The sequence below is a fragment of the Tamandua tetradactyla genome, chromosome 8 (genome assembly GCF_023851605.1).
Source record: "Tamandua tetradactyla isolate mTamTet1 chromosome 8, mTamTet1.pri, whole genome shotgun sequence".
Taxonomy (NCBI): domain Eukaryota; kingdom Metazoa; phylum Chordata; class Mammalia; order Pilosa; family Myrmecophagidae; genus Tamandua; species Tamandua tetradactyla.
This window is the reverse complement of record NC_135334.1, coordinates 96,216,677-96,243,966: the sequence shown is the minus strand read 5'-3', so window position 1 is coordinate 96,243,966 and position 27,290 is coordinate 96,216,677. Positions and strand designations below refer to the sequence as shown.

General features: G+C 49.2%; 1 protein-coding gene across 1 annotated transcript in view; it reads right to left on the bottom strand.

The window, feature by feature from the left end:
* The window catches only part of SLC6A5 (solute carrier family 6 member 5), a 49,181-nt gene extending 25,558 nt beyond the window's left edge, over window positions 1-23,623 (bottom strand). The window contains exons 1-6 of the mRNA XM_077114224.1: window positions 23,111-23,623; window positions 20,326-20,464; window positions 17,467-17,598; window positions 16,958-17,131; window positions 9,477-9,618; window positions 6,588-6,720 (exon numbers count right to left, since the gene is read on the bottom strand). Of these exons, the coding sequence (XP_076970339.1) occupies window positions 6,588-6,720; window positions 9,477-9,618; window positions 16,958-17,131; window positions 17,467-17,598; window positions 20,326-20,464; window positions 23,111-23,623 (1,233 nt within the window). The remainder of the gene's footprint in view (window positions 1-6,587; window positions 6,721-9,476; window positions 9,619-16,957; window positions 17,132-17,466; window positions 17,599-20,325; window positions 20,465-23,110) is intronic.
* Window positions 23,624-27,290: the final 3,667 nt, after the last annotated feature.

Below are 27,290 nucleotides of genomic sequence, written 5' to 3'. Positions count from 1 at the left end.
CTGAATAATGGGCTATGCACTAAGATAATCTTATCCACAGGACACTACGGAAATCCAGGGTAGAACACTGTGCCCAACCTGGGAGTTTGCTAAAAGATTCATGACAATGACACATGAGCTGGAGCTAAGAGGGCAAGTGCAGCCCCAATGAGGTGAGGCAAGGTGGGAAGGCATAGGAAGAGTGTGAACAAGGTAGGAGTGTGAGGACAAAGCACAAATAGCTCACTATTAGGATACCATAGAGTCAAAGCTAAGAGAGGTCAGAGGTGAGGCTGGAGACAGGTGGAGACCATGTCACAAAAAACCTCGAATGCCAATGAAAGGACACTCCTGGATTCTGGAAGAGTGGAAGGGGCTTGAGCCAAGAAGTTTTTGGGAAGTAACGTCGGCAGAACTTGGAGACTGGTTGGATGGAGACGAGTACTTTGCTTTCTTATCTGTCACTGGAAGGAAGGCACTTTGCTTCTTTATCTGTCAATCAAACCTCAGGGCAAGGAAGGGTTTGGGATCAAGATTTCCCAGATGGGGAGAAGAGGAGACAGAGTTAAGGCTCTAAATTCACATGGACCTGAGTTTGAATTTTGACCCATCACTTATGAGCTGTGTCACCTTAGGAAGTGACTTACTCTGAATCTTAGTGTGCACAGCAGTAACTACAGTACATTCCTATGGGGCTGCTGGAAGGGCACAGTGGAAAAATCCGTATGAAGTAGTACAAGTTGGGGGGCACTGGGAGCAGAAGTGTCCACTTTACGATCTTGCCTAGGACCCAGCAGTCCTAAATTTAAAAACACTGACACAACCCTCAGCTCACAAGTGCACTGCATCCCAAAGACACTAGCAAAGAGAAGGTTAAGCCCCCATCTCGACCCACCAAATCCTCTCTGACTCATGGGGCAGACATACACAGCAGAGGGAGCGCTGCTGGGTCAGAGCTGCCTCCATTTCCACCTGCAGTCTTCCTTCCTGGGGCATCTGGAGCAACTGCCCCTGTGGGAAGCAGTCAGAGACCCCACTACCGACACTGGCCACACAACCTCCTGGGCCTGGCAAGGGGGCTCCAGCCTGGCAGTTTTAGGCACTGGGGTTTTAGGGACGAGGACTTGGAAGGTTGGCATTGGGTAAGGTTACAGCTATAGGGTTGAGATTAGGAGAGGGCCTCCAGCTCATATAACTGTTGGAGTCACTTCATTTATTCTAATAAATATATCCATATATGTCACATGCACATACATATTTATAGCACCTAATTTGTGTCAGGTGCGGTTTTAGGCATTTGAAAAGCAACAGCGAATAAAACAAAGACCCCTGGCCTTGAATAACTTATATTCCAGCTGGCGATACGGCCAGCAACAATAACAATCACACAAATATTATTTAGAATATATTAGAAAAACTCAGTCTATTAGAAGGATACATACATTGGGAAAGGAAAAGTAGAGTGGAGTAGGGGATGGGGAGCGCTGGGGAGGACGGCTGGGAAGACAAGATGTTAAGATGGTAGTCAGAGAAGATTTCATCGAGAAATTGGTATTTGGGCAAAAACTTGAAGGAAATGAGAGTCAGCCAGTAGGAGAACACTCTGGACAGCGGGAACAGACAGCGGAATGGCCCTAAGAAAGGACAGGGCCGTGCAGCTGGAGAGGGGAGCGCAGGTAGGAGGGGAAAGTTGGGGGGCTGGGGGCTGGGGCAGACACACAGGGCCTTATGGGGCATTAGCAGGATCTGGCCTTTACTTTGTGGGGAACGGGGAGTGGTTATGGGGACTTGGGCAGAGGATGACCCAACGTTTTAACGGAGTCACCGGGTCGCTGCGCTGTAAGCAGGTGTAAAGGCAGAAGCAGGGACAGCTGTCAGGGGACCATGGAAGCCACCAGGCCCGGGATGCCGATGGCTCAGTAGAGGTGGTGAAAAACAGTGAGACGCCAGATATATTTTGCAAAAAGAATTTCCTGACAGATTTAATGCGGAGTGTGAGAGAAAGAGAGGAGTGATGGATAACTCCCAAGGTTTCTACCCAGCAGGTGAAAGGGTGGAGTTGCTATCCACTGAGATGGAGAAGGCTGCAGGCCAGGGAAAGCTCAGGAGTTACTACTTCCTCTAAATCAGATTATTCCATCAAGGCCACATTCTTTCTCTCTGGCTGCAGACCCAGCCAGAAAGATGGACTGGCATCCTTCCCTCCTTCCCTCTCCACAGCTGCTACCACTTAACGGGGCTTGCCTCTTCCCTGACCACAGGAGACCCCGGCCAAAGTCTCTCCCCTCCTCCTTGCCCTGAAGAACCTGTATTGCTAGGGAAGGGGGGTTAGGGAGGGTCAGTTACCAGCTCCCTCCTATTTCTGCCAAGCTTGCTTCTCTCCTTTCCCTCCATAGGCAGACTTTATGAAGCCCGAGGGCATCTGACATCCCAGGGGATCATCAGTCCAGCCCAGGCCTTCCCAGGCCTTCCTGGTCATTGGATGGGGTGGGGTGAGGAGGCCGTACAAGGAGGTCAAGCATTGCCTGACCAGTCTGACTTCCCCACCCACCAGTGGGTAGAGGGAAGGACCATCTGGGTTGGTGGGAAGGAAGGATGGAAGAAGGAGGCAAGGGAGAGGAGATGGCCTAGGCAACAGGGGCCTACCAGAGGGAAATGCTGAGACTGGCACCAGTCTAACGGGCTGAGACAATGGCTCCCATCTGATGTCAGAAACTGTTCAGATGTGCCCATTTGGGAGCTCCCTGCATAGATCGGGTATTATCAGTCCCATTTTCCAGAGGAGGAAACTGAAGCTCAGGTTAAGCAACTCACAAGCTCACTCAAAGTCTCCCAGAGCCATTGAACCAAGATCCAAACTTGAAGGTTTCTAATTCCAAAGCCTAAGCTCTTTCCACTAATGCAATGCTATAAGTCACATGATCTGAAATATGTACAACAGGGCTGGGGGACACCTTGGACACAAAATTAAGGAGGCACTTACTCTTCAGGTGCAAGGACCTGAGCGTTCGTGCCACCTTAAATGTTGTGTCCTAGGCACCATGCTTGTCTCACCCAGGCCCTGGCCCTGGTGTGAGGATTCACTTTGTAGATGGCAACGGCATGACTTGTCCACAGTTTGGCTTTATAAGTACTGGCAATGCCTCAAATATGAACCAGGTTTACATGGAGGTTTTATGCACCATTAGTCCCCTCACATCGGGATGGGAGGGCTTCAGAATGCACCTGTTTTAGGATGTACTGCCATAGTGAGCAGTAATGAATCACACTTGGCAGGAGTGGCATTGACGAGCTGATCTGAGCCTGCTGGCCTGGCACCTCGCGGCATCCTCCTCACCACAGGAGCCCTGAACAGGTGGTACCGCCCACCAGCCTGTGCCAGGTCATTAGGTTAGCTTTTTATTTTTTTTCTCCTAACTCTCAGGCTGAGCATCCCTGAGGTCAGATGGGCTGGGTTTGACCTTGAGGCTGCCTGCTGGTCGCCCCTGCCTTTGGAATTCTAGCTGCTCAAAGGGCTTGGCCTCAGAGAAAGCAGTCAGCCACTCTTGTCTCACAGGCCTAAACAAGAGGTAACGAGCTCATTCTGCAGCAGGAGGAGGGCACACCGCTGTTAGAAGTGACAGTGTTCACAGAACTTCAATCACAAAGGAGTCTGTGATAATAAGCGCTTCTGTGGTGCATTCACTTTGGCTCCCAAATAATGCTCCATGATTAATGTCTGCAGAGTCCAGGGCAGGGTAATAAATTGTGATTCATTATTTCTGGGGGCATTCTTCATTTACAAAAAAAAATTATCATTGATCCCTGGTTGGAAACCTTTCTCAATGAAGCAGAGAAATAAGCTTTGGCAGATATGACAAAAGAATTTTTACCTGATCATATCTGCTTTAAAATTCCTATTGCAGAAAGGCCATAAAATCTAATCCTAAGGACTGAGGACCAAACCAGCACAAAGAAGTGGATGTAACACCATCCCCAAAATTCAGACTATCGGAGCTAAAAAGGATCATAGAGAATATTTATTCCAGCCCTTGATATTGCAGATGAGGAAACTGAGGTCCAAATGCATCCAATGACGTGCCCAAAATCACACAACTAAAGACAGGAGAGCCCGGTAGGAGTGCAAGGGTCCCATTCACGGGGGGGACCTTTACCCCCACTATATGAAATGATGACTCCATAATCCTGCACTTCCCACCTACTCCTAATATCCCCTCCTCGGGAGAGAATGTGGGATGATGGAAAGAATCTAGGCTTTAAGCCAGACAAATCCATGTTGGAATCTCACCACTGCCACTTAAAAGCTGGTGTGATCTCAGGCAATTTATTCTACTCGGAAGAGCTTTAGTTTCCCTAACAAACGTAATACTTTGCAGCGCTGTTGTGACAATGAATGAACTAATGCATGCAAAGCAGTTAGCAGAGTATCTGGCTCACCGAGAGTGTTCAACAGAGCTTCCTTTCTCTTCCCATTTCCTCACCATCTTCTGTGCTGTTAGAGTGGCAAAATTCCTACTCCACACAATACATCACTCTTATGATAATAAAAACAAAAAGAGCTAATGTTCATTAAGGATTGCCCGTATGCTAGTTTTTTTGCATGCATTATCTCATTTAATCCTCGTAACAACCCTCTGTGGTATGTACTGTTATCCCCAGTTTAGAGGGAGGAAAGTGAGGTTCAAAACATCAAGTAGCTTGTCCAGAGTTACACAACTAGAAAGGGAGGAAGCCAAGGGTTGAACACAGGTAGGTCTGATTCTAGAGCCATCGGCCTTCCTTCTTCATTTCACCAACCCACCCACGTGCTCACCCTCCTCGCCTATCATCTCTTCTCCTACTGATCACACCTTCTAGCCTATCCAGCTAGAGACCTGCCTGACCACTTAGATCATGGCTGAGACTGTTGTGTCTCTATCTCCAGCAGGAAGTGACAGTCCTGCCAGTGAGGTTTTGGTAAAGCAAATGCCTAGCTACTCTTGTTGAGCGATCACTTGGCTGGGCCCTTTGGAGACCACAGAATTCCTATCCCAAGTCCCGGAAGGCAGGATGTCCAGAAAAACCTCAGGACACTCCAGGCACTGTTGTACGGGGCATACTAATTTTTCACCACCTTCCTGCTACTCTCGAAAAACAATCCATCCAGTCTGGTGGAACTCAGAGCCAGCAGAACTGTCAGGGGCCACCCAAACCCAGCTTTCATTTTACAGAAGGATAAAGTGGGGTCAGAGAGGAATAGTGGCTTCCCAGCTCACCCAGAAAATGTTCACAAAGAATAACGTTAGAGCTGGAGGGCCTTAAAAGTCACTCTGTCCAAGTGCCTCCACTAGAGGGCAGAGGGAGTTGAGGGCTCCTGATAAGATAAAGATATGTGATAAGATAAAGAGAATTTTCTTTTCATTTACTGGCACTAAACAAATTTGAGAGCAAATTAGAAACTCAGTTCCAAGGCCCGAGTGGAGATAATCTTATACAGCAAACACCACGAGAAGTCACCAAGACTAGAAGCCCAGCCTCCTCACTCCCAGTCTGGTTCTCTCTAGCTGGCTTGGTTCCCCCCATGCTGTGTGACTTAAAGTGCACCATTTGCCTCAAGCAACACAGACAAACCTTCCACCGTCCACCGTGTGAATGTCTGTGATACTAGATTGCATGGGGAGGGCACGGGAAGGAGCTGTCACCAAAAGGCACCCAGGAGGGTGTCCAGGTGCCCAGGAGGAAGATGGATTGGTCTATGTGGTTAGTGGGTGCCGGGTGTGGGTGCCGGGTGAGGGATGCAAAACACACCTGGGAGGAACGGAGCAGCATGAGACCACGAGACTCCCAAGAGACCTGACCCTTCTGGAATTGTCTGATTATATGTAACCACAGTGAGTTCTGGTTTGAACAACTGGATCAAAATCTCAACTCCACCGTCTACAGTGCAGGATTCCACCATTATATTCTACTTTGGCCATAAAAACACTCAGTTTTCCTTCTAAAAACGGCAAACGCCTTCTGGAGTGATCAAATATTAGTGGGTAGCATTGAAGTGATTGGTTAAACCTTCAGTGGGGGCTGGCCAGGAGCACGTGGGATAGCAGGTGTTACGCTGAGGGCGGAAAGAAGGACCTGAAAAGCAGAGAACATAGCAGTTGGTAGTGAGGAGAAAGGATCCACTTCATATTATTTCCACAATCCTTTTTCAGCTTCTTGGCAGAGGCAAAAACTGACCTGGCAATCCAAGAGGCAAAAAAACAAGCAAAAACAAAATAAAACCCAGCTGTACTAATTCTAGAATTTAGGGAGAGTTCCTGGAGCCTATCAGGCAGGTTCCATCTGCTAGGAGAGGTGGCAGCTCCTGTTAGGCAAAGAAGGAAACTAACATGGTAACTTATGTCAGAAACTCTATATTCATTTCTCTTGTTTAATCCTGAAAACAACCCTCTAAAAATGGTGCTTTGATGCCCCTTTTCCAGGCAGAAGTGAAGTAACTTGCCCAAGGCTCCACAGCTACTCAGAGGCAGAATAAGATTTAGCACCCACGTCCCCTGCCTCCCTTCCCAGTTCTTTTGCGCCTGCTCCACAACACAGCCACCCGCTTTCTCTTAGATAATAAAAGTTCTTACTTTCCCCGAGGTCTTGATTCCTTTGGCCAGGGATGCATACACGATCACCCAAGCCAGGAAGAGACAGAAGGCTAGTGGCCACCTGATCTCACCAGGGTATTCGATCCCTGCAGAAATCTTCAGCACAAAATACCTAAGAGTTGGAAAGAGGAGGGAGAGGGAGGAGAGAGGGAGCTGACAGCCTGCTGGCTTTAATCTCCCAACACAGCCAGAAGCCTTGAACAAAACCCCAGCAAACCCTTCAATATCCCCATCAGAGACACGATCAGCTCAGGTTGTGAAGGATTTGCTGATCTGAGCCGTCCTCGCCTTCAGCTGTCTGCAGAGAGGCCAACTGGATTTACCCTGCCCTTAATTATGCACTCCGAGGCTTCTGCATATAGCAGGGCCCCAACTGAAGACTTGTGTCAGCTCCACTGCCATCTGGAACTACCCCAGTGGTGTGTAGTACAACAAATCCAACAGCGCTAGGGAGCCCGTTACAGCCCCTCAACAAGCAGTGATGAAGCTGATGTGTTCTTAATAGGGTCACCAATAGAAACCATACTGTCAAAAGGGAATTTCTAGTTTTCTTTCTGTTTTGCTCTACTCTTTTATGAGAATGTATTCAGAAATTACTTGCATAATTTAAAATTTATTTAAATTACCACTTAGTACAAAGTGCTTATGCTACATGACTAAAAATGGTGCTCTCATTTTAGTTCAAGTTGTGTTGCACTGGGTATGGTCTGAGGCTGAGATTGGTGAAAATGCATTATCAGGGCTGATTCAAGAAACCCACTCAAAGATAAGATAACCTGCTGCAAACAGAAGGTGGCGCCTGGTCATCAGCCGCAGCTACTGGCAGCCTACGCATGTATGTGCTGAAGAAATCACCACCTCCCTGCCAAGTCCCCCACCAGGCAGGCAGCTTGGAGCCTGGCTGGATGGCGAGTGGGCAGCCTCACTCCTGAGGACAAGAAGCAATGTCAGGGGCAGGGAGTCCCTTCAACTGTATAACACTCCAGCCACACAGCCATCCTGTACCAACTGCTGTGTTTGTACCTCTGGGCTTTGCTATAACTCCAATGACTTTGTGAACCTGAGCAAAGGGCCCGCCAGAATCCAGATGCTCCAGGGCAGCAGAAATGACAGCCTAGAAAGATCTGTCCTGCCAGGAGATCTGAAGGCAGCAGTCTCACTCCTGGTCTAGCTGGGTATGCTCTTCTCCAGCCAGTGAGCAAGTGCCTCCTTGAGAGGCTGCTTTGCAGCACACAAGCACGCTTTTCAGAATCAGGGATATCTCAGTCCTGTGGCGATGGAGTCTCTTTCACTCTCAAGCCCTGGAGCGACCTGGACTCAAAAGTTGAGTAGGAATGACTAAGGGGTGGAACAGAACTGGGCTCTAAGGCAAAACCCTGGGGACCCTATCTCCCAAGCAATGAAAGGGACCTTCCTGTCCTCATTCCCCAACTGAGTAAACCAGTCAGCGATTCCACAGCGCGCTCACCTTCTAACTGCTCCCTGCTTTCATAAAGGTCCTCGGATGAGTCCCAAAAGCTCCTGGAGGACCTTTCCTCTTGGAAGCCGAGACTGGGTCCAGAGTATTAATAAAGACCATAAACCATTTCACAATGTACCTAACCGTACAGATGCATGATCAGATTCCAACTGCCCACCAGATCAGACTCAGTTTCTCGGGGCTCAGACTGAATTCAAGGTCCACCCCCTCCCAACTCCATGGTAACTATCTTTTAAAGAGGATTATTTAATCCTGCAACCTAACTCTCCCTCCCTCTGTTCTGCAGGGGACAACCATGTCCCCCTTCAGTGCCCACAGAAGAGAAAAACTGAAATAGGTATTAATTGCAATTGGGTGAAATATGGGATACTAGTGACAGTTTCTTGCCATCTAAGTAAAGGCTACAAACTGGTGACCAATTCATATATGCATTTTATTTGGCCCCCAGTGTTATATTGAATTAGCATTTAAAATGGGAGTTAGCACATAAAAATCCTGTTTTAATTTCCAACTTCTCTTATAAAATGGCAACTCTGGCAGCACCAGGCCCACATTCCCACCAGACAGTGATCATTGAGAGCCAAACAACAGTGGGCTTCCTTACACGGGACAGGTGTCCACTGTTGTCTGCCGCAGGCCCCACCACTCTCTATTGTATTACTTGTTTGTGCTTCATTCATTAAATTCCCTGCCAGCCTCCCCAGTACATGTAACATTACAACCCTTGACCTAAGGCTTAATTAGAGAATTAACTTTATTTACCTCTGGTGAACTCTGTCTGCGTTTACCTTCATTACAAAATAATTTTGTGAACTTTACTAAATCTTCCTAGGGTAAATGAGGATTTCCTAATATCCCTGAGCCTCAGTTCTCAACATCCAGTAATACAGACATAGAAAATACAAAACTAAGGTAAGATGTAAACTGCAGTGGGGAGAAAAAAAGTTATTACTTTTTTTTTAAACTAAATCTTTGATGTGAACTTGTTTTCTTACTTTTAGCCTCTCTGCCCTGAAAGTCAAATGTAGATGGTGGGAGGAAAAAGACCTGGTTAACTGGAAGTTCTGATTACATCACACTTGCTCAAAGTTTTGCAATGTTTTTGTCATCGATGTGATGAATTACAGAAGCACCAATTTTGTTCCCACCAACCGTCACTCAGCCAGCTCTCCTTTCCAGGCCCAGGAGACACAATGATCTGTAATAATCAAAGCCAAACCAGGAAAGAAAGAAATGTTCCTGCCTGATCACTCTAGCAGATCAGGAAGGTGCAACAGGAGGGAGCCCATCCCTCGAGCCACACACATCGCTGGTCTGCAAATTGGATGTCCATTAAATTCACTGGGTTTCGCTTCAAAAATTATACTTTAAAAAAAAATCCATCTTACTTGAAATACTCTTCACTCCCACTGACAAATGTCTTGTTGGCCTGGCTGGTGAAGTTAACCAGGGTCAGGTTGGGGTAAGCAGTCATGCAGAAAGTCGAGTTCTTGATCTGTATTTTGGGATGGTCGCTGACCACACAGGAATCTGTTCAGGAGAGGATGGAAGGTAAATGTAGGGAAAGCTGCCCAGAAAATACAGCCTCCAGTAGTTTAAAGACAAAAATAGTTGCCAAATATAGGAGAGTAACTTCGGGCAAGTATTATTTGAGATGTGCATGTAGATGAACCACAGAATTTATGTTTTATTCACCTCAGCACCCCCTTGTGCCCACGTTGCCCACGATACATTGCCAAATGTCTCCCAGGGAGCAAAGTCACCCTGGTTGAGAACCACCAGGGGCTAGAGAGGTTAAGTAACTCTACCAAAGCCACACAGCTAAGGGGAAAGAGAGTCAGGATTCAAACCCAGATCCTTATGACTCCAGAGCTGTGCTGTTAATCACACAGACAACAAATGACTTGTAGGAATGAAATAAATTTAATTAAATCAGCAGACCTCTTGCAGCTCCAAAAGGCTTGCTGATAAGATGGCCCAGAACCACAGCCTGGCACCACAGCCAGCACCCTGTAAGTCCTCTAAAGTCACGTACTCCCCGTGCTTTCTGTGCCTGCATGGGCTGGTGGAGTCAGGGACCATGGACCTATCACAGTGGTTCTCAATCAGGGACCATTTGGCACCCTGCTCCCCCCAGGGGATATCTGGTAGTGTCTGGAGACATTTTGGGTTGTCACATCTGAGGGGTGGGGGTAGGGGGCTACTGTGTCTAGGGGACAGAGGCCAGGCATGGCACTAAACATCCCAGGCTGAAAGCGCAGCTTCCCCTGCCCCCCCGCCACACACACGCACACACCAACAACGACAAAGAATATCCAGTCCCAAATGTCCATAGTGCAGAGGTTGAGAAAACCTGAGCTACACTGGCATGGGGAAAGGGACGGGGAAAGGGACTTAGCCATGTGAGCCTTAGAGGGCAGGTATTGTGCTGGGCACTTAATAATTATCTCATGAAATCCTCATAAAACGCTGCAAGTTACACATTATTATCCTCATTTTAAACAGGAAAATGCTGACGCCCTTCTGATCATTTTACAATTCCTCTCCGATAGCTTTACAAATATCAACAGAACAATTAACAAATATTTTAAATAGGATCCATCAGGACTAATCCCAAAAGTCATTATTTCATAAAAAGAGAGAACATAAATAATCAAAATAACAATAAATAATTCTTATATGGTGCTTAGCATGTCTGCAGCACTATTTAGGGGCTTTATATGCATTAACTTGTTTAAGCCTCACAACAACCCTATGGGGTAGGTACTGTTATTATCTCTATGTGACAGAAAAGGAAACTGAGGCACAGAGAGGTTCAGTTGCTTGCCACAGTCATATAGCAGAGCTGGGATGCAAACAGGCAGTCACTCTTCAAAGTTCATGCTCTTAATTGCTTTGCTGTGAAGTGGAAGAGAAGGAATCACAAACTCAAACATATACCGAGGTCAAACCAGTGACATAAATGAGGAAAGCATAAAATGGATGTAATAAGGAGTGGGGGAGTCTGTGGCAAACAAGAGTGTACTCCTGCCAATCAATGCCATGCTTTTCCAGATGTCCTGGCAAAAGATGCAGAAAATCTGGATATTTCCATGAAATCTCTCTATTCTCAAACGTTGGCAAGAAGTTCAAAGTTTTTAAAAATACCATAGACCAAATAAAAAACATCTGCAGCCTAGATCCGGTATGTGAACTCCCAATTTATGCCCCTTATGGAATAGTTAAGTGGGTAAGACTATGGATTCAGGAATTCAACAAGATCTAAGAGCTCAGATGGTTTCTGTTATCTATCCAAGGCTCTGTTTTCTAGTAAGAGTTGTATCTAGTTCACAGGGCTCTTTGAAGGACCAAATTAACTGAGGTCATAATGAAAAAGTTTCACTCAATGCCTGACACACAGCTGGTACTCAATACATTTTAGCTATAACTCAATCATTGTCCTTCTTTTTTATGGGTGGGCATCTCCAGTACTCAACATCATCTCCCATGAGCCTACTTGCCAGTCATAAATTGCATACTGCCTCCCATGCATCCCCTAGAAAATCCCAGAATATTGGATAAAGATGAAAACAACATCAATTAAGACTTCTAGCCCTCTGATAATTCTTTAGGCCAGGATTTTTCAGCAGCTGTACTACTGGCATTTTGGACCAGATAATCCACTGATTTGGGGCTCCATCCTGAGCATTGTAGGATATTTAGCAGCATCTATTGTGTCTACCTACCAGATGCCAGAAACACCCACCCAGTTGTGACGACTAAAAATGTCTCTAAACATTGCCAAATGCTCCTTGGAAAATCACACACATGCCCCTTGAGAACCACTGCATTAGAGTCTTCTAAGTACCGTCCTATCCAATATTGTCTTCTTTGATCTAATCAAAGAGCGGGGAGCTTCAGGGGGATTCCGAACTAATAACTATCAAATATTTACTGAGTAGGCATTTGATTCTCCCAGCAGGGACCCGGATGATAACAAAGCACCCTCCATATCCCCCTCATCTGTAAATCAACACAGGACTTATTTCCCGCCCTCCTGCTTAAAAACACGTCCATCCCCGAAGACTGAAGAGATCACTACCACGTGGGCAAATGCCAAATTGCCTGCTTCCAAAACTGCCGCTGTGAAGCACGCAGGCTGCTTCCCTAGAGAGCGTCTCTGGATGTCTCAGGATCGCTGCTCGCCGCAGTGCAAGGTCACGGTTCCTGCGGCACTGCGGCAGGGCTCCCACGCTGGCTCCGCGCAGCCTCCTGCGTCCTGCAATATCCCTTCCCACCACCAGGCGACAGAAGCACGCTGCCCAGCGCCCAGCGCCCGGGGCCTGCCACGGAAGGAACGTGGGGCTTTCTCGCATCAGAGAGCTCCGCGGCCCAGCAACCCAGAACAAAGAACAGTGATAACGATCGTGCTAAATTGGAAGGCGCTGGAATGGGATTCTCTTTACTCAGGCAATTATTAATAAATGAAAGCACATGATAGACCAGGGAGAAAAGGAATCATTTAATTAAAGTTCTAATGAAAATTAAGCTAGTCCAGAAATAGAAATAGTATTTATGTTGTTCCCATTTAAAGTGACCTCAGCTAGCTTCCATTCTCACAAAACAGTTGCTGGTCTCAGTTGGCCGAGCGCAGATTGGTCGCTTTCCATAACAGATACCTGGAGGGCCCAATTACCCTATCTCTTAAAAGCTGCCCCTTAGAAATCCGGCAAACTCAACCCCTGCACACAGGCTTTTCTCTAGGGGCTGCAGCGGTACGTGGGTGGGTGTCTCGATGTTGAATAGGACTTCCAGGTCCTATGTTAGCAGAAGCACTGAGAAGGTCATGGGACACACATCTTCCCCGCTGTGACTGAAGAGCACAATGGCAGGTGATTTATCCCTTCTCTCCTGGCAATAGTCCTATTGCTAGGCTGTCATATGATATGGGTGCTCATGGGGTCGTGGGGGACAGGGTGAACCTGGAAGGTCATTTGTGAAACCCTGCACTGGGGGGAAGGAGTTTTGTCTTTTCCTGTACAAGCCTCGTTTAGAATGTCCATTTGGGAGAGAGCCTGGAAACATCTGTGCTCTGGACTCCAGACATGTCCGGCAGAACAGTGGGCCTATAAAGCCGCCTGAATATCTGTGAGTCAGGTCACTGTGATCTTTTCTAAGTCACCCCAGAACCCCAAAGGACCAATATGTCCATAAGCGATAGGCTGGCCTCAGTAAGGAACAGGCTCATATGCAGATAACATAGGGAGAAACAGATGGAGAGGCTGAACAAAGAGAAATAGAGATTGACACCTCATTTTTTAACCAAAAAAAAAATTTTTTAGCACTGGCTAAGAATGAGATAAGATCTGCCCAGTCTGTCCATACACTCTCAGGGAATAATCAGAGTGAAAAATGTCCATTATCTCGCTCTACTAGGAGCTTGTGTAATATTTATGGTTGGTACCAGTTCACTAGGAGCTTAACAGTATAATGTGCTTGCTCTGCTTTGTTGTGAGGCATACTGGAAACTCCACAAAGCTAGGGGCAGGGCCTGCCTGTCTTTTGTGCCCCTACCTACATGCCACATGCCTGGCTGAGTCAACATGCTCCACTTGCTTTAAAAAAAATAAACCCAAATAATTAATATGTATATAGATACATATATAAACACACATACACACCTGTGTGTGTATACTTATATTTTTTCTCTGACTGTAAAATAAGTACATGCCCACGATAGAAAAGATAGAAAAGAAGAAATGGCCCCAAATTCGTCACTGTTAACATTTTGTGTATTATCTCCCTATATATTTTCCATCCATAACATACCGCTAATAATGAAAACATTACAGTATCAATTGGAATCCTGCTTTTACACTTAATATAAGATGAGGACTTTCCCATGCTTTATGAATATTCATTGTAGTGGACTAAAAAACTTCATCTTATACATGCACCATAATTTTCTGAACCATAGAATTATTCGATACCTATTTGAATTTTTGCCACACATTTCTAGTGTTTTTCCTATATTTGTAAATACAGCTACAATGAACAATCTTGTCTAGACCTTACCCACATCTCTGCTTTCCCTTCAAGATAGATTCCCAGAAGTGGAATCACTAAGTCAAACTACTGTTCAGATCGGCTTTCTTTTTACCCCGGAGAATTTCAACCACAAACTTCGGGTAGGGAGCACCCAGGTCATCACTGTGCTGGGACTGAACCTGCCAGACAGAGTAGGGGGTGAGGAGGGTGGGGCAGGGCGTCATGAGACCCAATCCCTGGGCTGGTTCTACCTCGCGACGGACAAGGCTTTCTTCCGAGGCCTAACGTCCACTTTATCACTTGCACAACAGTGATCATGTCACCCGCAACCGACAGGGCTGTTGTTCGGAATAAAGGAGATATTGTTTACAAAGCTGCTTTGTTTGGTAGGATGCTGCGCGTTGCTGGATAAGACTGTGGCCTAGGGAGAAAGCACACGTGGGTTCAAATCCCAGTCTACCACAAAGCCCACTCTCTGATCTTGAGCCCCAGTTTTCTGACCTGTGATACTCAAATAATAACAGAACCCACCTATAGGCATGTTGTGCGTCTTAAGATTGGTAATATACAGAAAATGGTTTCACAGGGGGGTTGGCACACAGCTAGTAATGCTAATTATGAGTAAGTATTAAGATGCTGCACAAATATTAACAGGTATAGTTAGTGGGTGAGGATGGAATCATCATCCCAACGGAAGGATGTGTTGCAGGGACACAGATCACTGTGACCCATGTAGTCCCTGAGGGAACTCCCTAATCAGGAGTCCCATAGAGACTGAATCAAGGCAACAGCCCCCTCCAGCGGGCGTTTCCTTGAAAGTGACCTCCCTCCCAGGCATAATCTGGAAAGGACAAGCAGGTGTCTAGGATGACCTATAGCCTTGAGCTATCTCTGCATTCCAGAACCCCCGCACCATGGAAAATGCACTTTGCCTAAATTGGAAACCCCTTTTAGGAAGCCCTTCCAGCAGCCTATTGTTAGTTGTGAATCTGCAAGTAGTTACCATGGGATTTTTCCAGACACCAGCTCTGCAGAACTGGCCGTTGAGGGACTGCAGGAAAAAAGAAGGTGGGCATTCCAGCCCAAGAATGACTGATGGCAGCCTAATTACAGGATGTGGGCGAAGTCCAGCCTAGTGGTTCTCACTCTTGGTTACATCTAGGGAACTTTTAAAAATCACAGCTGCTTTGTCTCCATCCCCAGAGATTCTGATTTAATGGATCTGCAGAGCGCCCTGAGCAAAGTTTTGATTTGTTAGTTTCCCAGGTGATTCTACTGTGCAGCAGCCAGAGTAGAGAACCACTGCTCTAATCTAAGAAATCGTCCACTTGGAGACTGTAGAAATGAGGAAACTGAGGCCCAAAAAGGTTATTCATGGTCACACCACTAGTTAGCCACACACCTGGGAGCCCCCACAGATTCCTGCCTCCCCATTCCTGAGCTCTCCAGCGTTTTAAATTTAATGGATGAAAGTCTCTAGTTTCAGCTCTCCTTCAGTCTTATTCCAAGGCATTCTGGGTAGAAGCTGGGCATGGTGTGTAGGTAGGTGCATGTGCATGAAAAAGTGCTCCACTATGAATTCTTTAGGTTTGTGCATCTCTCTGGGGTGATGGGGGTAGGAGGGAAGAATTCATCTTTCCCTCTCAACACACTCAAAGGGTCCAATAATGCCCTAGCTCTGCAACTTGAAGACTGCAAGGGAAAGAAAGGCTTTAGGGGTCATCACTAAGAACCAAGCATATAGAGATCACAGGATGCTAACCTGAGCACAGACCCAGCATAAAGTAATAAGAGATCTGCCTGGGAAAGAAGTAACTGTTTGCTTATAGTTCCCATAAAAATGCCCAGAACCTTCAAAGATGACAAATACAAGCATTTTCTATTTGTAAAGCTTTAAACTTTTCCACCTGCTAAAATATCCCTCAGTTCATTTTCTCCTTACAGCAACACCATGTGGTAGGTAGGACAAAGAATATTACTATATTCCCATTTTTCAGATGAGGAAAACCAAGGTCCTGAGAGGAGTCCCTTGCCTCAGACACGTACAGTCAGTGGCAGAGGTGTCTTGTAGACCAGAAAGCCTTTGCAACACATCTGCCCTAGTCCTCCTCTCATTCACCCAGGTAACGCTGTCCCTGACCCTTCCTCCTACGTCCTCAAGTTCTGATCAACTTAAATTCTGGGACATTCTTCCAGGAATGCTTTCTGACTTCTCAGGGAGAGTTGACTTGTCGTTTTCTAGGTACCACATGATGCACATTTCCATCAGGTCTTCAGCTGAAGTGTTAGCTCTGGCATTTATCCCCTGCACTGAGCAATATTTTATGAAGCGTAGGCCAAGGTCACTGTGCGCTTGTCTCCTAGACTCTGGGACACAGAGTACAGCTTTTCAAGTTGTACCATGCATATAAGATTTTTTCATCTATGGTGCCAAAAATGCAAATTATCACTCAGAAAGGTAGGGGTAGGGCTTCCCTATCTCTAAGCAGCTAGGTGAGGCTCCTAGTCTGAGAAACACACAACAGAAGATCCGAGAGGGCTTTGTTAAAATGCAAATACCCAGGCTGTGCCTAGAACTTAGACTATCTGGGGCCCTGTGAATCTGTATTTTTGACAACATATTCCTGGGTAAACTAAAGTTGATAATTCCTGTTCTAGGTCATGAGCTCCTTAAATATCAGAACTAAGTACGTCTGGTGGTTTGCTTTCATCTCTGGGCCCCGCTCCCCCCCCACACCACCACCTATAGAGGGCCTGGCATGCATAATAGGAGCTCTATTAATGTTTGCCAAATGAATAATTCAGAACCAAACACACCTAGAGAAGGTATATTCAAACTTACCTAATAAAAGTTTGGTTTTGTCTTTGCATTCTGGTGTATTCCAAGGGTTGTTGCAGGAGCCCCAGGGCAGCACAGACACAAAGGAGGCAAACAGGTAGAAAAGTGTGTAGCAAATAATCACATTGTAGTATATGGCTATCAGGACAGAGATGATCAGCATTGCGATGCCACAACCTGAGAAAACAAAAATTCCAGGGGCTCATTCCATCCTGAACCCTACAGAATTCTTACAAATGGGCACGCCTTGACTTACAAATGGATGCACTAACAGTGGAGTGGACTCTATTTCTACTGGGGACATTGAAACAGTCAGCCAAGAACTGCATGGCACAAGGGGTGACCCTGGGTCATTCTTCAGGGGGCCCCAAAGGTAGAGTTGCTCAAATGAAAGAAAGAAATTATGCATTCCAATGATCAGCAAAGCAGGGCTCCCTCCCTGGGGCTGACCCACATGGTGCCAGAGAGGGCAGAGTGAGGGCTGGAAGAGGCTGGGGGCAGGGCAGGCTCACCTTGCAGAGCTGGGATGGCCTTCCACACAGACACCGGCCCCTGGCTGGCAAACTGGCCCAGCGACACCTCTAGGAAGAAGATGGGCAGCCCAGCCAGAGCCAGCATCATCAGGTAGGGGATGAGGAAAGCACCTTGGGAAGAGAGAGTGGAAGTGAGAGCCCTGGGAGGGGAAGGCAGGGTTCTGGCCACCTTAACCCTGGAACACAATCCCCTAGGGCAGAGGCTGGGCTTCTTTTCAGTACACTAAAAGGGACAACTTAGCTCCTTTTCTGAGGATGCTTTTAAGGTTCTGGCACCCCCCTCCCCCCTCCAGACATTTAGAAGTCCTCCTTTATAAACATGTAAGGGTACCCATGCAAACACGCTCCCTGCCTCAGTTCCCCACAGCTGCTTAGGAGTTCTGTGGTGGTGCGTTATTTCATTTATTTTCTTTTTCTTATTATAGTCCTTTGAATCCCCAAAATTATCCCCTTTCAGAGTTCAAGAAATTCATGCCTTTGACGTACTACCAGAGTCATATTTGGTGGAATCCCCCTTGGCCTCGCAAGGACCTCAAATCTGCTATGCTGGACTGTTGCCCGCACATCTTCTGCCCTGCAGACAATGCCTCTCTGCCTCCCAGCTCTCCCACCGTCACCACCAGCGCCACCACCACTTTTTGTGAAGTTCCGCCCATGCTTCTTCTTCCAGGAAGTCCCCCTCTCTTTCTTCCCACAGTACTTACTGGCACCTTTCCCCAGGGACTGATTGCTTAACAATATTTATTTGGGTGTCTCCTCTAGTCTGTGAACTCCTCCCGAAGTCACCTTTGTTCATCTCTCATTTCTATGTCCCCCAGAGCACCCAGCCTAGGGCGGTACTCTCTGACAGGCCTCCACAGCCTTGCTGAGGGTTTTCTAGAGTTCTCTCCCTTCTAGCCTTCCACGGGATTGTTCCAGAAGGGGTTGGGGAACAGCCACCATCTTTGAAACCAGGAAGCACTCTTCACGGGTCAGAGTCTATTGGGGGACTAGAGATGCAACAGCCCAGAGCACTGTACTTGCTTGGCAGAGGAAACTGGTCTTTCTCTTTCGCGCCCTTTCTGCTCACCCTTCTTTCAACTTCCAGCCTGGGGAGGAGCCTTGCCTGCTCAGAGCTCACCAAACCGCCAAGGCCCAGCAGCAGCCCCAGTGCCGGAAGGGGAGTAAAACTAGGGGACCCTACTTTAGCCCCTCCTGATGGTTTTTAAAAGACGTGGATTGTGCAACCCTTCTCTTAGGTTCCTCAAAGGGGGAGGCCAGCTCTCCACCTCGCGCTGAAGGCTGCGGAGCTGCAGTGCGAAAAAGGATGCCTTCCCTCCGCCCCGCGCCTGGCTGGGTCCTCGACGCAGGCCCCGCTGGCAGGCGCGCTCTGCTCCGCCCTTGGCAGATCCCTGGTGAGCGAATAGGGGGCACCTTCTCCGGCCAAACGCCCTTGGCTGGAGCTCCTTTCCCATCCCGACCCCAGGAACCCACCACTCCTGGGATCCGGGGTGGGGAGGTCCTCTCCGTGCGGTCTCTGGGAGCCTTCTCAGGGCACCTCTGGCCCACTCCCCGTACCCTCCCTCCTCTGGGGACTCCCCGCCGAAAACCAGGCGGAAACTGACGCTGGGGAGCCTAGATTCCCCGGGCCAGCACGTGTTCCTCTGATTCCAGGACAGTCCTGAATGCAAACGCTCTGCTCGGCGGTCCCTATAAGCACTTGTCAAGGTGTCCTAATTTAAGGGTTTGGATAAAAGGAACTCATTTTCCGTTTTGTGGTCGGGTAAGGTTCGCCTGCGCAGCACCTGCCAGTCCCTGTATACCAAATTGCTCCTGGAGAGGAACCAAGAGAAGAAGAAAACATACTAAAACAAAATGGCACTTTAAGCTGCTTGACCCCATGGCTCATGGGGCCAAGGTCCAATTGACCAGCTGTGGGAGGGAGCCCTGGGTGCAAATTCCTATTCCTTGAGTGCTTAGCCCTCGGGGGGCGGGGGGTAGGGGTGAGCTGCGCCTCAACGTCGGGGGGTGGAGGGCAGCCACGGAGACCCTGAGGATGCCTGGTCCCTCCTCGGCGGGTAGAGAAGATGCACAATGGATCCTAGCGGCTGGGCGGTTGGTGCATTCCTAATTAGATCCCTCCCCGACTCTGAAACAGTTTTCCTTCAAAAGCAACTACTTCCACTCAGGACAAACGAAACGAAAATCGTTTCTGCTAAACGATTTTGCAAAAATCAAAATATGCCCTGCTTTTATGCCCAAGAAAATGTGTCTGTGGGTGCTTCTGAGAGGTTTCTATTCACGCCAGAGACCTCAGAGGGCCCGCCCCCAGCGCCCTTCCCAGATCGCACCTCCTGGCTTGCCTGCACCCCGCGTCCCGCTCTACCCGAGCGCTGTTCGCAAAGTTTCCTATGGAGACTCGGATTTCCAGGTTATGCTCTTAAAGTGTCCTTAGTACGGGGCTCCAGGACTGCACAGCTACTGGTTCTAAAGTCCTTTAGGTGCGGGGAGAACGGCCGCTTCCTGAATACTCGTCCCAACTTCCCCGCGTCCGTGTGCGCTTGGTTCAGGACCCAGCCCTGCAAACTGGACCGGGGGTGGGGGTGGGGGGGGGACCGGGGAACCCCATCCCTTCCCTGAGCCCCACCTCCAGGTAGAAGCCTCCGGGATCTAGTGCCCCTAGGTTACAGCCGTCCCTGCACACTGGTTTGGCACTGATGCCTGCCCGGGAGGGAGGATGGAGTGTGAGGAGGCGGCGCTGAGCCTCCCGCCCCGCCCCGCCCCGGGGCTCCGGGTCCCTCCCAGCCCGCAAGCGCCCGCCCCGCCGCGCCGCAGGCGGAAAGAGCGGAAAAGCCGTACCTCCCCCGTTCTGGAAGGCCAGGTAGGGAAACCTCCAGACATTGCCCAGCCCCACTGCGTACCCCACCATGGACAGGATGAAGTCCAGTTTGCTGGACCAGTTCCCTCGGGCCTTATTCTCATCCCCTTGCTCGTCCTCCTGGGGGCGGAAAAGCACATTGTCGGACAACAGCCCCGGGGCGACCGCAGGCAGGCCCCATTCCGTCCCCTCCCCCCTGCTGAGGGTCCTTCCCGCAAGCAGGCCCCCACTTTTCAACCGAGGATGCATTGGCAAGCAGAACCCCAATTCTGAACAGAGGATGCATCTACAAGCAGGGCCCTCACACCCCTTAACCCTGCACTGAGGGTCTTTCAGCAGGCAGGCCCCCGATTCCGATTTGAGGATTCATCTTTAAAAATCCCTGAACCCCTCTTTCCCGAGTCCTGCAGTCAAGGTACACCAGCAAGCAGCTCTTCCCAGACCCTGAACGTGTAAGTTGATTGCAAGCAGGTCCCTCCATCCCCAACCCCTCACCTAGAGTTCATTTGGCAAGCAGCCCCCCAATATCATGCCTAGAGTCCCCAGCAAGCAGGTCCCTAACCAACCCCTCCCCGCAAATAACCCTCACCACACCCCTTCCTCAAGACTTTCTTCCTCTGTAGCCTGTGCCAAGACCAGAAAGAGAGCTGCAATGCCTGAAGCCAGTCAGAGCTCCTGCCTCAGTTTCCCATACAAAGCCTTACAGGAAGAACCTGCCTGATCAACTAATTTTGGGGGGTACCTTTCAGTACTGGGGAAATGCAGAAGAGCAGGAAGGAGGTTTAGGGGTGAAACAAGAAGGGGGATGCAAAAGTTTGATATGGTAAGCGACAGGATATCTAAAACCTAAGATTCTGGTCTAAAGTCTATAACTAACCCGCTGGGTAACCCCAGGCAAACCATTTGCTCTGAGTCTTCATCTTTAAAATGAGGGGCTTAAAATAATTGTCCCCTGGGGCTCCTTCCAGTCCAGCAGTCAATGAATCTTTGAGACTCACTTCTCCAAGCACACTCTAGGGTGCTTTGTTGGGGAAGTACTGGATTCTGGAATGTCTCACCCTAAGCAGGAGGTGGGGGCGAGGCCACCTCCGACAAATTCTCAAGTTGTTCAGGACACCTGAATACTCCACAAAGCCTCCAGGGACTGAGACCACTTCACAGCCTCCACCTCCTCACCACCCTCAACCTATGCCAGCAGCATGGTATGTCCCACACTGTTTTCCAGGCCAAGGAGAATACAGAGGCAGATGTAAGGAGGGGAGGAAGCCTTGGGAAGGGAGAAAGAGAACAGAGGTGTGTCACAGAAAGGTGAGAACCAGAAAGCTGGGCGGGGCTGAAAATAGGCACCTGCAGGCCTTGATCTCTGCTTTCAGTAACCCAGAGGTCAGAGGTAGCCTCTTATTTTTAACATCTTCCCTACACCTCTCCCCCCCTACACACACACCTACTACACCCGATCTCCAATCCTTCCAGGCTGGGAAGGGTGGGCGTTCCAGCTCCTTTTGCCGCAGTGCGGAGGCTAAGCAAGGCACTTATTTTCTACATCTACCTGTGCTCACACTATTGGGTATATGCTCTCAGAGGCAGTTAACACACACGTAGACAGATGTCCCAGAAGTGTACCTCAAAAACAAGGGCAAATGGAAAAACTTAGATTTGTCTTCATTTCTAGCTGGTCTAACAGCTGAGCTCCTGCTATTGGGGCCTGTGGATAAGTGTGAAGGTGTACAAATGTGTGTGTGTGTGTGTGTGTGTTTGCAAACACTGGAATGACTCAGGACAAAAGGGTGATATAAACCCTACATCCTACAAGGGCAGATGTTCTGGACGCATGCTAGCCCCTGAGCCCGGGAGAGGAAATGACAGAAAGGCAAGCAATGGGAAGGGAAGAGCTGAAGTGGGTGAAACAAGGACAGAGGAGAGAGGAGATTTGAGAAGGAGGGGGGAAGATTGGAAAGAAATGGAAGAAGTCAGAGGCCTATATGGGAAAGGAGGCCACCAGCAATACCTAGTGACCCCAGGCAGGGCTTCTTTATCTCTAACCCAGGAAAGATTTGCTTTATGGGGTCTTGTGTGTGTGTGCCTCTGGTTAAGCAGTAAAGGATGGAATGGAGAGGTGGATCCAGGTGTTTAGAACCCGAATCTTATACAACTGAGAGAGGTCCTCTTTAAAAGAAAATCAAATGAAACCAAATAAAAAGTATGACAAAATTAAGTTCCAGGGCTTTGGAAGGGCCTGGGCAAATGATGGAGCCTGAGGTTTCGGCTTCACTAGCCTCTTGCTCAAACCCCTTCCACCAAATGAGTTCTCATGTGATAAACCTGGCATCTGGCAATGCAAAGTCCTACAGGACTGTAAACTACTATTTCTACTACGGTTTTCTCTTTATTTTCTTTTTTAAAATTAATTAATTAGAAAATTAAAGACCCAATTATTACCAAGAAAGGGAGTGGTGCATTCATAAATGGGGGAAATCTATGTACTTCAACTGCTTGATGGGTCTGCACCCCAATTCCTGGGGCGAACTAGCCGGCAGCTCGTGAGATCGCGATCCCTCTGGCAGGGTCACAGAGGCCTTCGCGCCCTCGGCTCAGCCCTGAACTGGCCACCCCAGCGCAGTGCGAGCTTCCGAAGCCCCAAAAGCATCCACCGCCTGGCACTGCCAACCCGTCTCCCCATCAGCACACGTGCACCCGCCGCGGCCCGGCTTCCCTCGCGCGCGGCTGGGGAGCAGGAGTCGCCCCGACCGAGAGCATCCTGCTTACCTGGGTGGCAGCGGTGGCCATGCTGCCCGGGAGCACAGACGTGATCCCATCCGTGCCCAGCACCACGGTGCTCTGGCTCATGTTCACCCAGCCCACCGCCGGAGTATTGTTCCGTTCCAGGGTGCCCTTGCCCACACTCACGTTAGTATCCCCCTCCGGGCCACGTAGAGCCGAAATCTTACAGTGCAGCGCGTTGCGGTTTGCCGCGTCCCCAGCCGAAGTTGCTGCCTGCGCGCCGTGCGCCTCGCTCAAGTCCCGCAGAGCCGCCGAGGCTGCCGGCATTCGCGGGCTACTGAGTTTGCAAGCCCCCATTCCTGGCCGCTCCGCCTCGCAGGCTTGCGCGTCGGGGAGCTGGAAAGTTTGGGCGCCGGTGGAAGCAGACCTGGGTACCCGGGACGGTGGTACATCTGCGCCAGCTGGAAGCTCCCGCTCCGGGCTCGTCCAGAGCGCGCACCGGCCATCGGGGTGACCCGCCGCCGCCGCCTCCAGGTTGTTGGCTGGTTGTTTATTCATTTCCTTGGGAGCACCGCAGTCCTGCAAACATAACATCAAGTTTGTGCAAAAAAAAATAAAGTCTCGGTAGTTTTTAAAAACCTGTATCTACATTTGGAGTCGTTCGCCTCGCAGGTCCAGACACAGTATCTGAGGGGAAGCAAATAGGAATCTGGATTTTTTTTTTTTTCCCCTTTGACAATGAAAGACTGCAATCGGTATTTCTCAATTTGCCCGTCTCATCAATAAGCAGATGACATAAAGAAGCTAATATTCCCTCCCTTGATGGAGGGTGAACTATGAAAAGAGGCAGAAATGTTTTTTTGAAGGGGAGGGTAGAAGGGTGGAAATAGCCCTACAGCCATGAGCTCCGCCGTCCTCTTTGGATTTCACATCACGGCTGTAGAGTGCCCGTGTCCCCATCACCACTGTAGAAAGATTCTTTAATTTTCCGCCCCATTTCCTTTGTCATTCAACAATGCACATTGCCTTTTTTTTTTTTTTTTTTTTCTGTTATAAGCAATAGACAAGCTGCGGCCACAAAGCTGATACCCTGGCACCTGCAAACGCTTGAGGCCAAGTCGTTTGTGCGAACAGGAGCGCTCCAAACCCAACCCCACCCACCAGGTAGCAAAGATAGAGACAAGGATCACTACCAAAATAAAAATCACCACAATAACATAATGTTATTGATGTTATTTTTATCAATGATAAAAAACAGATTGGAAAGGCAGGTGTGCTATCTAAAAGAATCTACATTCATTTCCAGGTTCCCGGAGATGTAAAAGAACACCTAAAGTTTTTGCAGACATAACTATTCCCAGGAGTCTAATACCCTTCACACCCTACGTTTGTCTGGGGACCAAACCTTTGAGTAATTTTCATTTGTTTTCTTCCAGTTGAGTTGCGAATGAACTGCCAGCAGTGGTTCTGGCTTCTGTTCTCCCCTTGCATTCTCTTTCAGGGCTTACCACTAGTAATAATTAAACAGTGAGAATGATCATAGTACTTTCTACTTAATCACTTGCCTCTTATCTAACCGCTCACTCCCTTTCACAAATGTATTGACCGAAATTCCGTAGTTTGCACCAAATTTAAGTGGTACCTGCCTTCTGTCAGCGTTCCTGTTTCAATAGTCTCTAGGGCCTAGAGCGACTCACCTCTGTACTGGCATCTGGCTTTTCAGCACCGAGGACAGTGCCCGGACCATCCAGTGTTGGGAGACACCACCAACCCCAGCTAGAGCCTCACCAAACTCCTTGCGAGCTCAGGTGACGCGCACAAGTACAAATACCTACAGCTTCGTGAACTGTCCTCTCCCCCGTCTTCTAAAATGCACAGAACGTTTCAAAAATGTATACAAAATGAATCTACCTCTCCCACCCTCTCGATCCCACTCTCCCAGAAGAACAAAAGCAAACACTCACCATGTCTGACACAGGCAACAGATTGAACCAGCAAGGAGTGAAACCAGCTGTTGACAAGACTGGGTTTGGTTCCGGCAGGAGACGCTTTCTATATCTCCCTGGGAAAGGCCGGGTTTGCGTCAGTGCAAAGCAAGGTGCCCTTCGTTTGACATTTTCTTGATAATACAAGTTTGATAAATCATTACCCCCTTGGAATCGAGTTTTAAAGGGACAACACCCGAGAATGCGGAGGCCAGTTGTCACTCGGGAGGGAGGGGGCTGCGAGTTCAGCGTGACTCATGTGGGTTTGATTACTAAACCGATGCTGGCGGGAGGGGATGACAGAAGTTTGCCTCCTCCTAATTAAGGGGAACATGGGAGGGACACGTCCCAATGCACCCAAGGCGAGGCGCAGCCGTCAACAGAGCGGATTGTGTTGTGGAGGTGGACGCGGGGGGCTTAAATCAGTCTTGTCTTTCTCTTCCCCTAGATCCCGTTGCTGCATCCCCAAATCTGCCGGCAGCGGATTCTGGAATATTACCCCGAAAGCAATCGAAGGTTTGCATACACCGCCGCGGCTCTGCGATGACTGGTGCGGGCAGTACTGCATTTTCAAGGGTGTACTCCCCCCCCGCCCCCCCCCCCACACCCACCGTATGGTGTACAGCCCTTCCCTCACCCCTTCTCCCAGAAAAACCGGCCCTGGGAGGATCGTAGATTTTAGCTTTAATTTTTAAATATGGTACCTGCTTTCCTATTTGATCTTTGTTAACATAATCAAGAGAAAATCCCGAGTAAAATTATGAGTATTTTCATTATTTTTAAGCACTTCTGGAAATGATTTGGAAAAATAAAAGGAAATTATTTCCAACACTGACCAGGTTCTCAGGTCACTTTCAATGTCAAAGGAGACCCATTCTTTCTTCATTACCAATTCAATAAAAATCCACCCGATTCAGGCCTAATTTGGAAGCGCAGGGTCCTAGAGACCCTCCAAATTACGAGGCCCAGAGATCAGGGGCGGGACTGGCGAACCCGCAAGCCTCTCACTCTACGGTATTCTGGGGAGTTGGGTAGGTGGCTATGGGAAGGAAAAGATAGACTTTCTTTCTTGGTGGTATAAAGCAATGGCTATAATCATAAGAGAGGGGAAACCTCTACAGAGAAGGTAGTTTTGAGACTGCGAGCAGGATTCGATCAGAATACTCCCCCCTCTTTCCTTCCCCTGGCTTGGGGAACCCCTGACCTCGGGGATGGGGAGCTACGATGAGCACGCTGTCCCTTCCCCGCTGCCTGCAGCCTGGCCCACTGCCTTGGGGTCGGCGCGGTCGCACTCGGCTGGCCGTTGGCACGCGGCGGGCCCACAATGCAGGGGAGGCCGCCGGCGGAGGCTGCGGCGGCAGATTGCGGCAGGCGCCCGAGGCACTGCGGCGGCCCCTCCCGCCTCCTCCCGATCTGCCCGAGCGCGCAAGGATGCCTCTGCTTCGCTGGCTGGCCCGCCTGGCCTCTCCGATTGCAGCCGGCTGGGGCCCGCAGTCTGCGCTAACCTGAGGGAAAGATAGGTTCCCCGCGGAGGCCTTTCCCGAGAGCCTTGCGGGTTTCAGACCACTCTTTATTGTAGTTTTGAACTAACATCTACTGAATGGTTCATCAATATCGAACCGATGTGCAAATGCTTTCCGTGAATGATCCCATTTACCCTTGACAACAAACTTTGAGAAACTAAATTTTAAAAGCTGCGGAAACGGACTCAGCCGATTTCGAATCCGGGAGAGTCTGCGCCATTACCCTCCTCCCCTCGGCCTCCCACCGGGCCCTCTCCCTGGTCGGTTTCGGCGGGGCCGCGAATCCCGCAGGGGTGCGTGCTCCGGCCCATCGGAGAAAGGGAGAAGGTGCCCCGAGACTCTGGGAACCACGAGGAAAAGCCGAGGCGGGGGCACTGCCGGGCGCTCCTTCCGAAACAAAGGCCCTTTCCAGGAAGGAGCAGTCCGGGGTACGAGGGCCATAGAGGGGAGGGACTGGCGGCCTCCAGCTTGCTTCAGCGGCCGACCCCGAGGTGAACGCCCAGCCCAGGATGTCACCACTTCCAAAGGCTCGGGCCAGGATAGGCCTCCCCGAGGAGTAGTCACCACTTCCAAAGGCTCGGGCCAGTTTCACAAATTTGTATTTGAGCCGCCTCCGCAGAGCGCCCAGGCGCGCAGTCAATCCCAGACGCCCGACCGTCCTGGCCGAGGCGGGAGGGGGAAGGATGGCGCAGCCGAGGCGGGGTGCTGTGGCCCTTC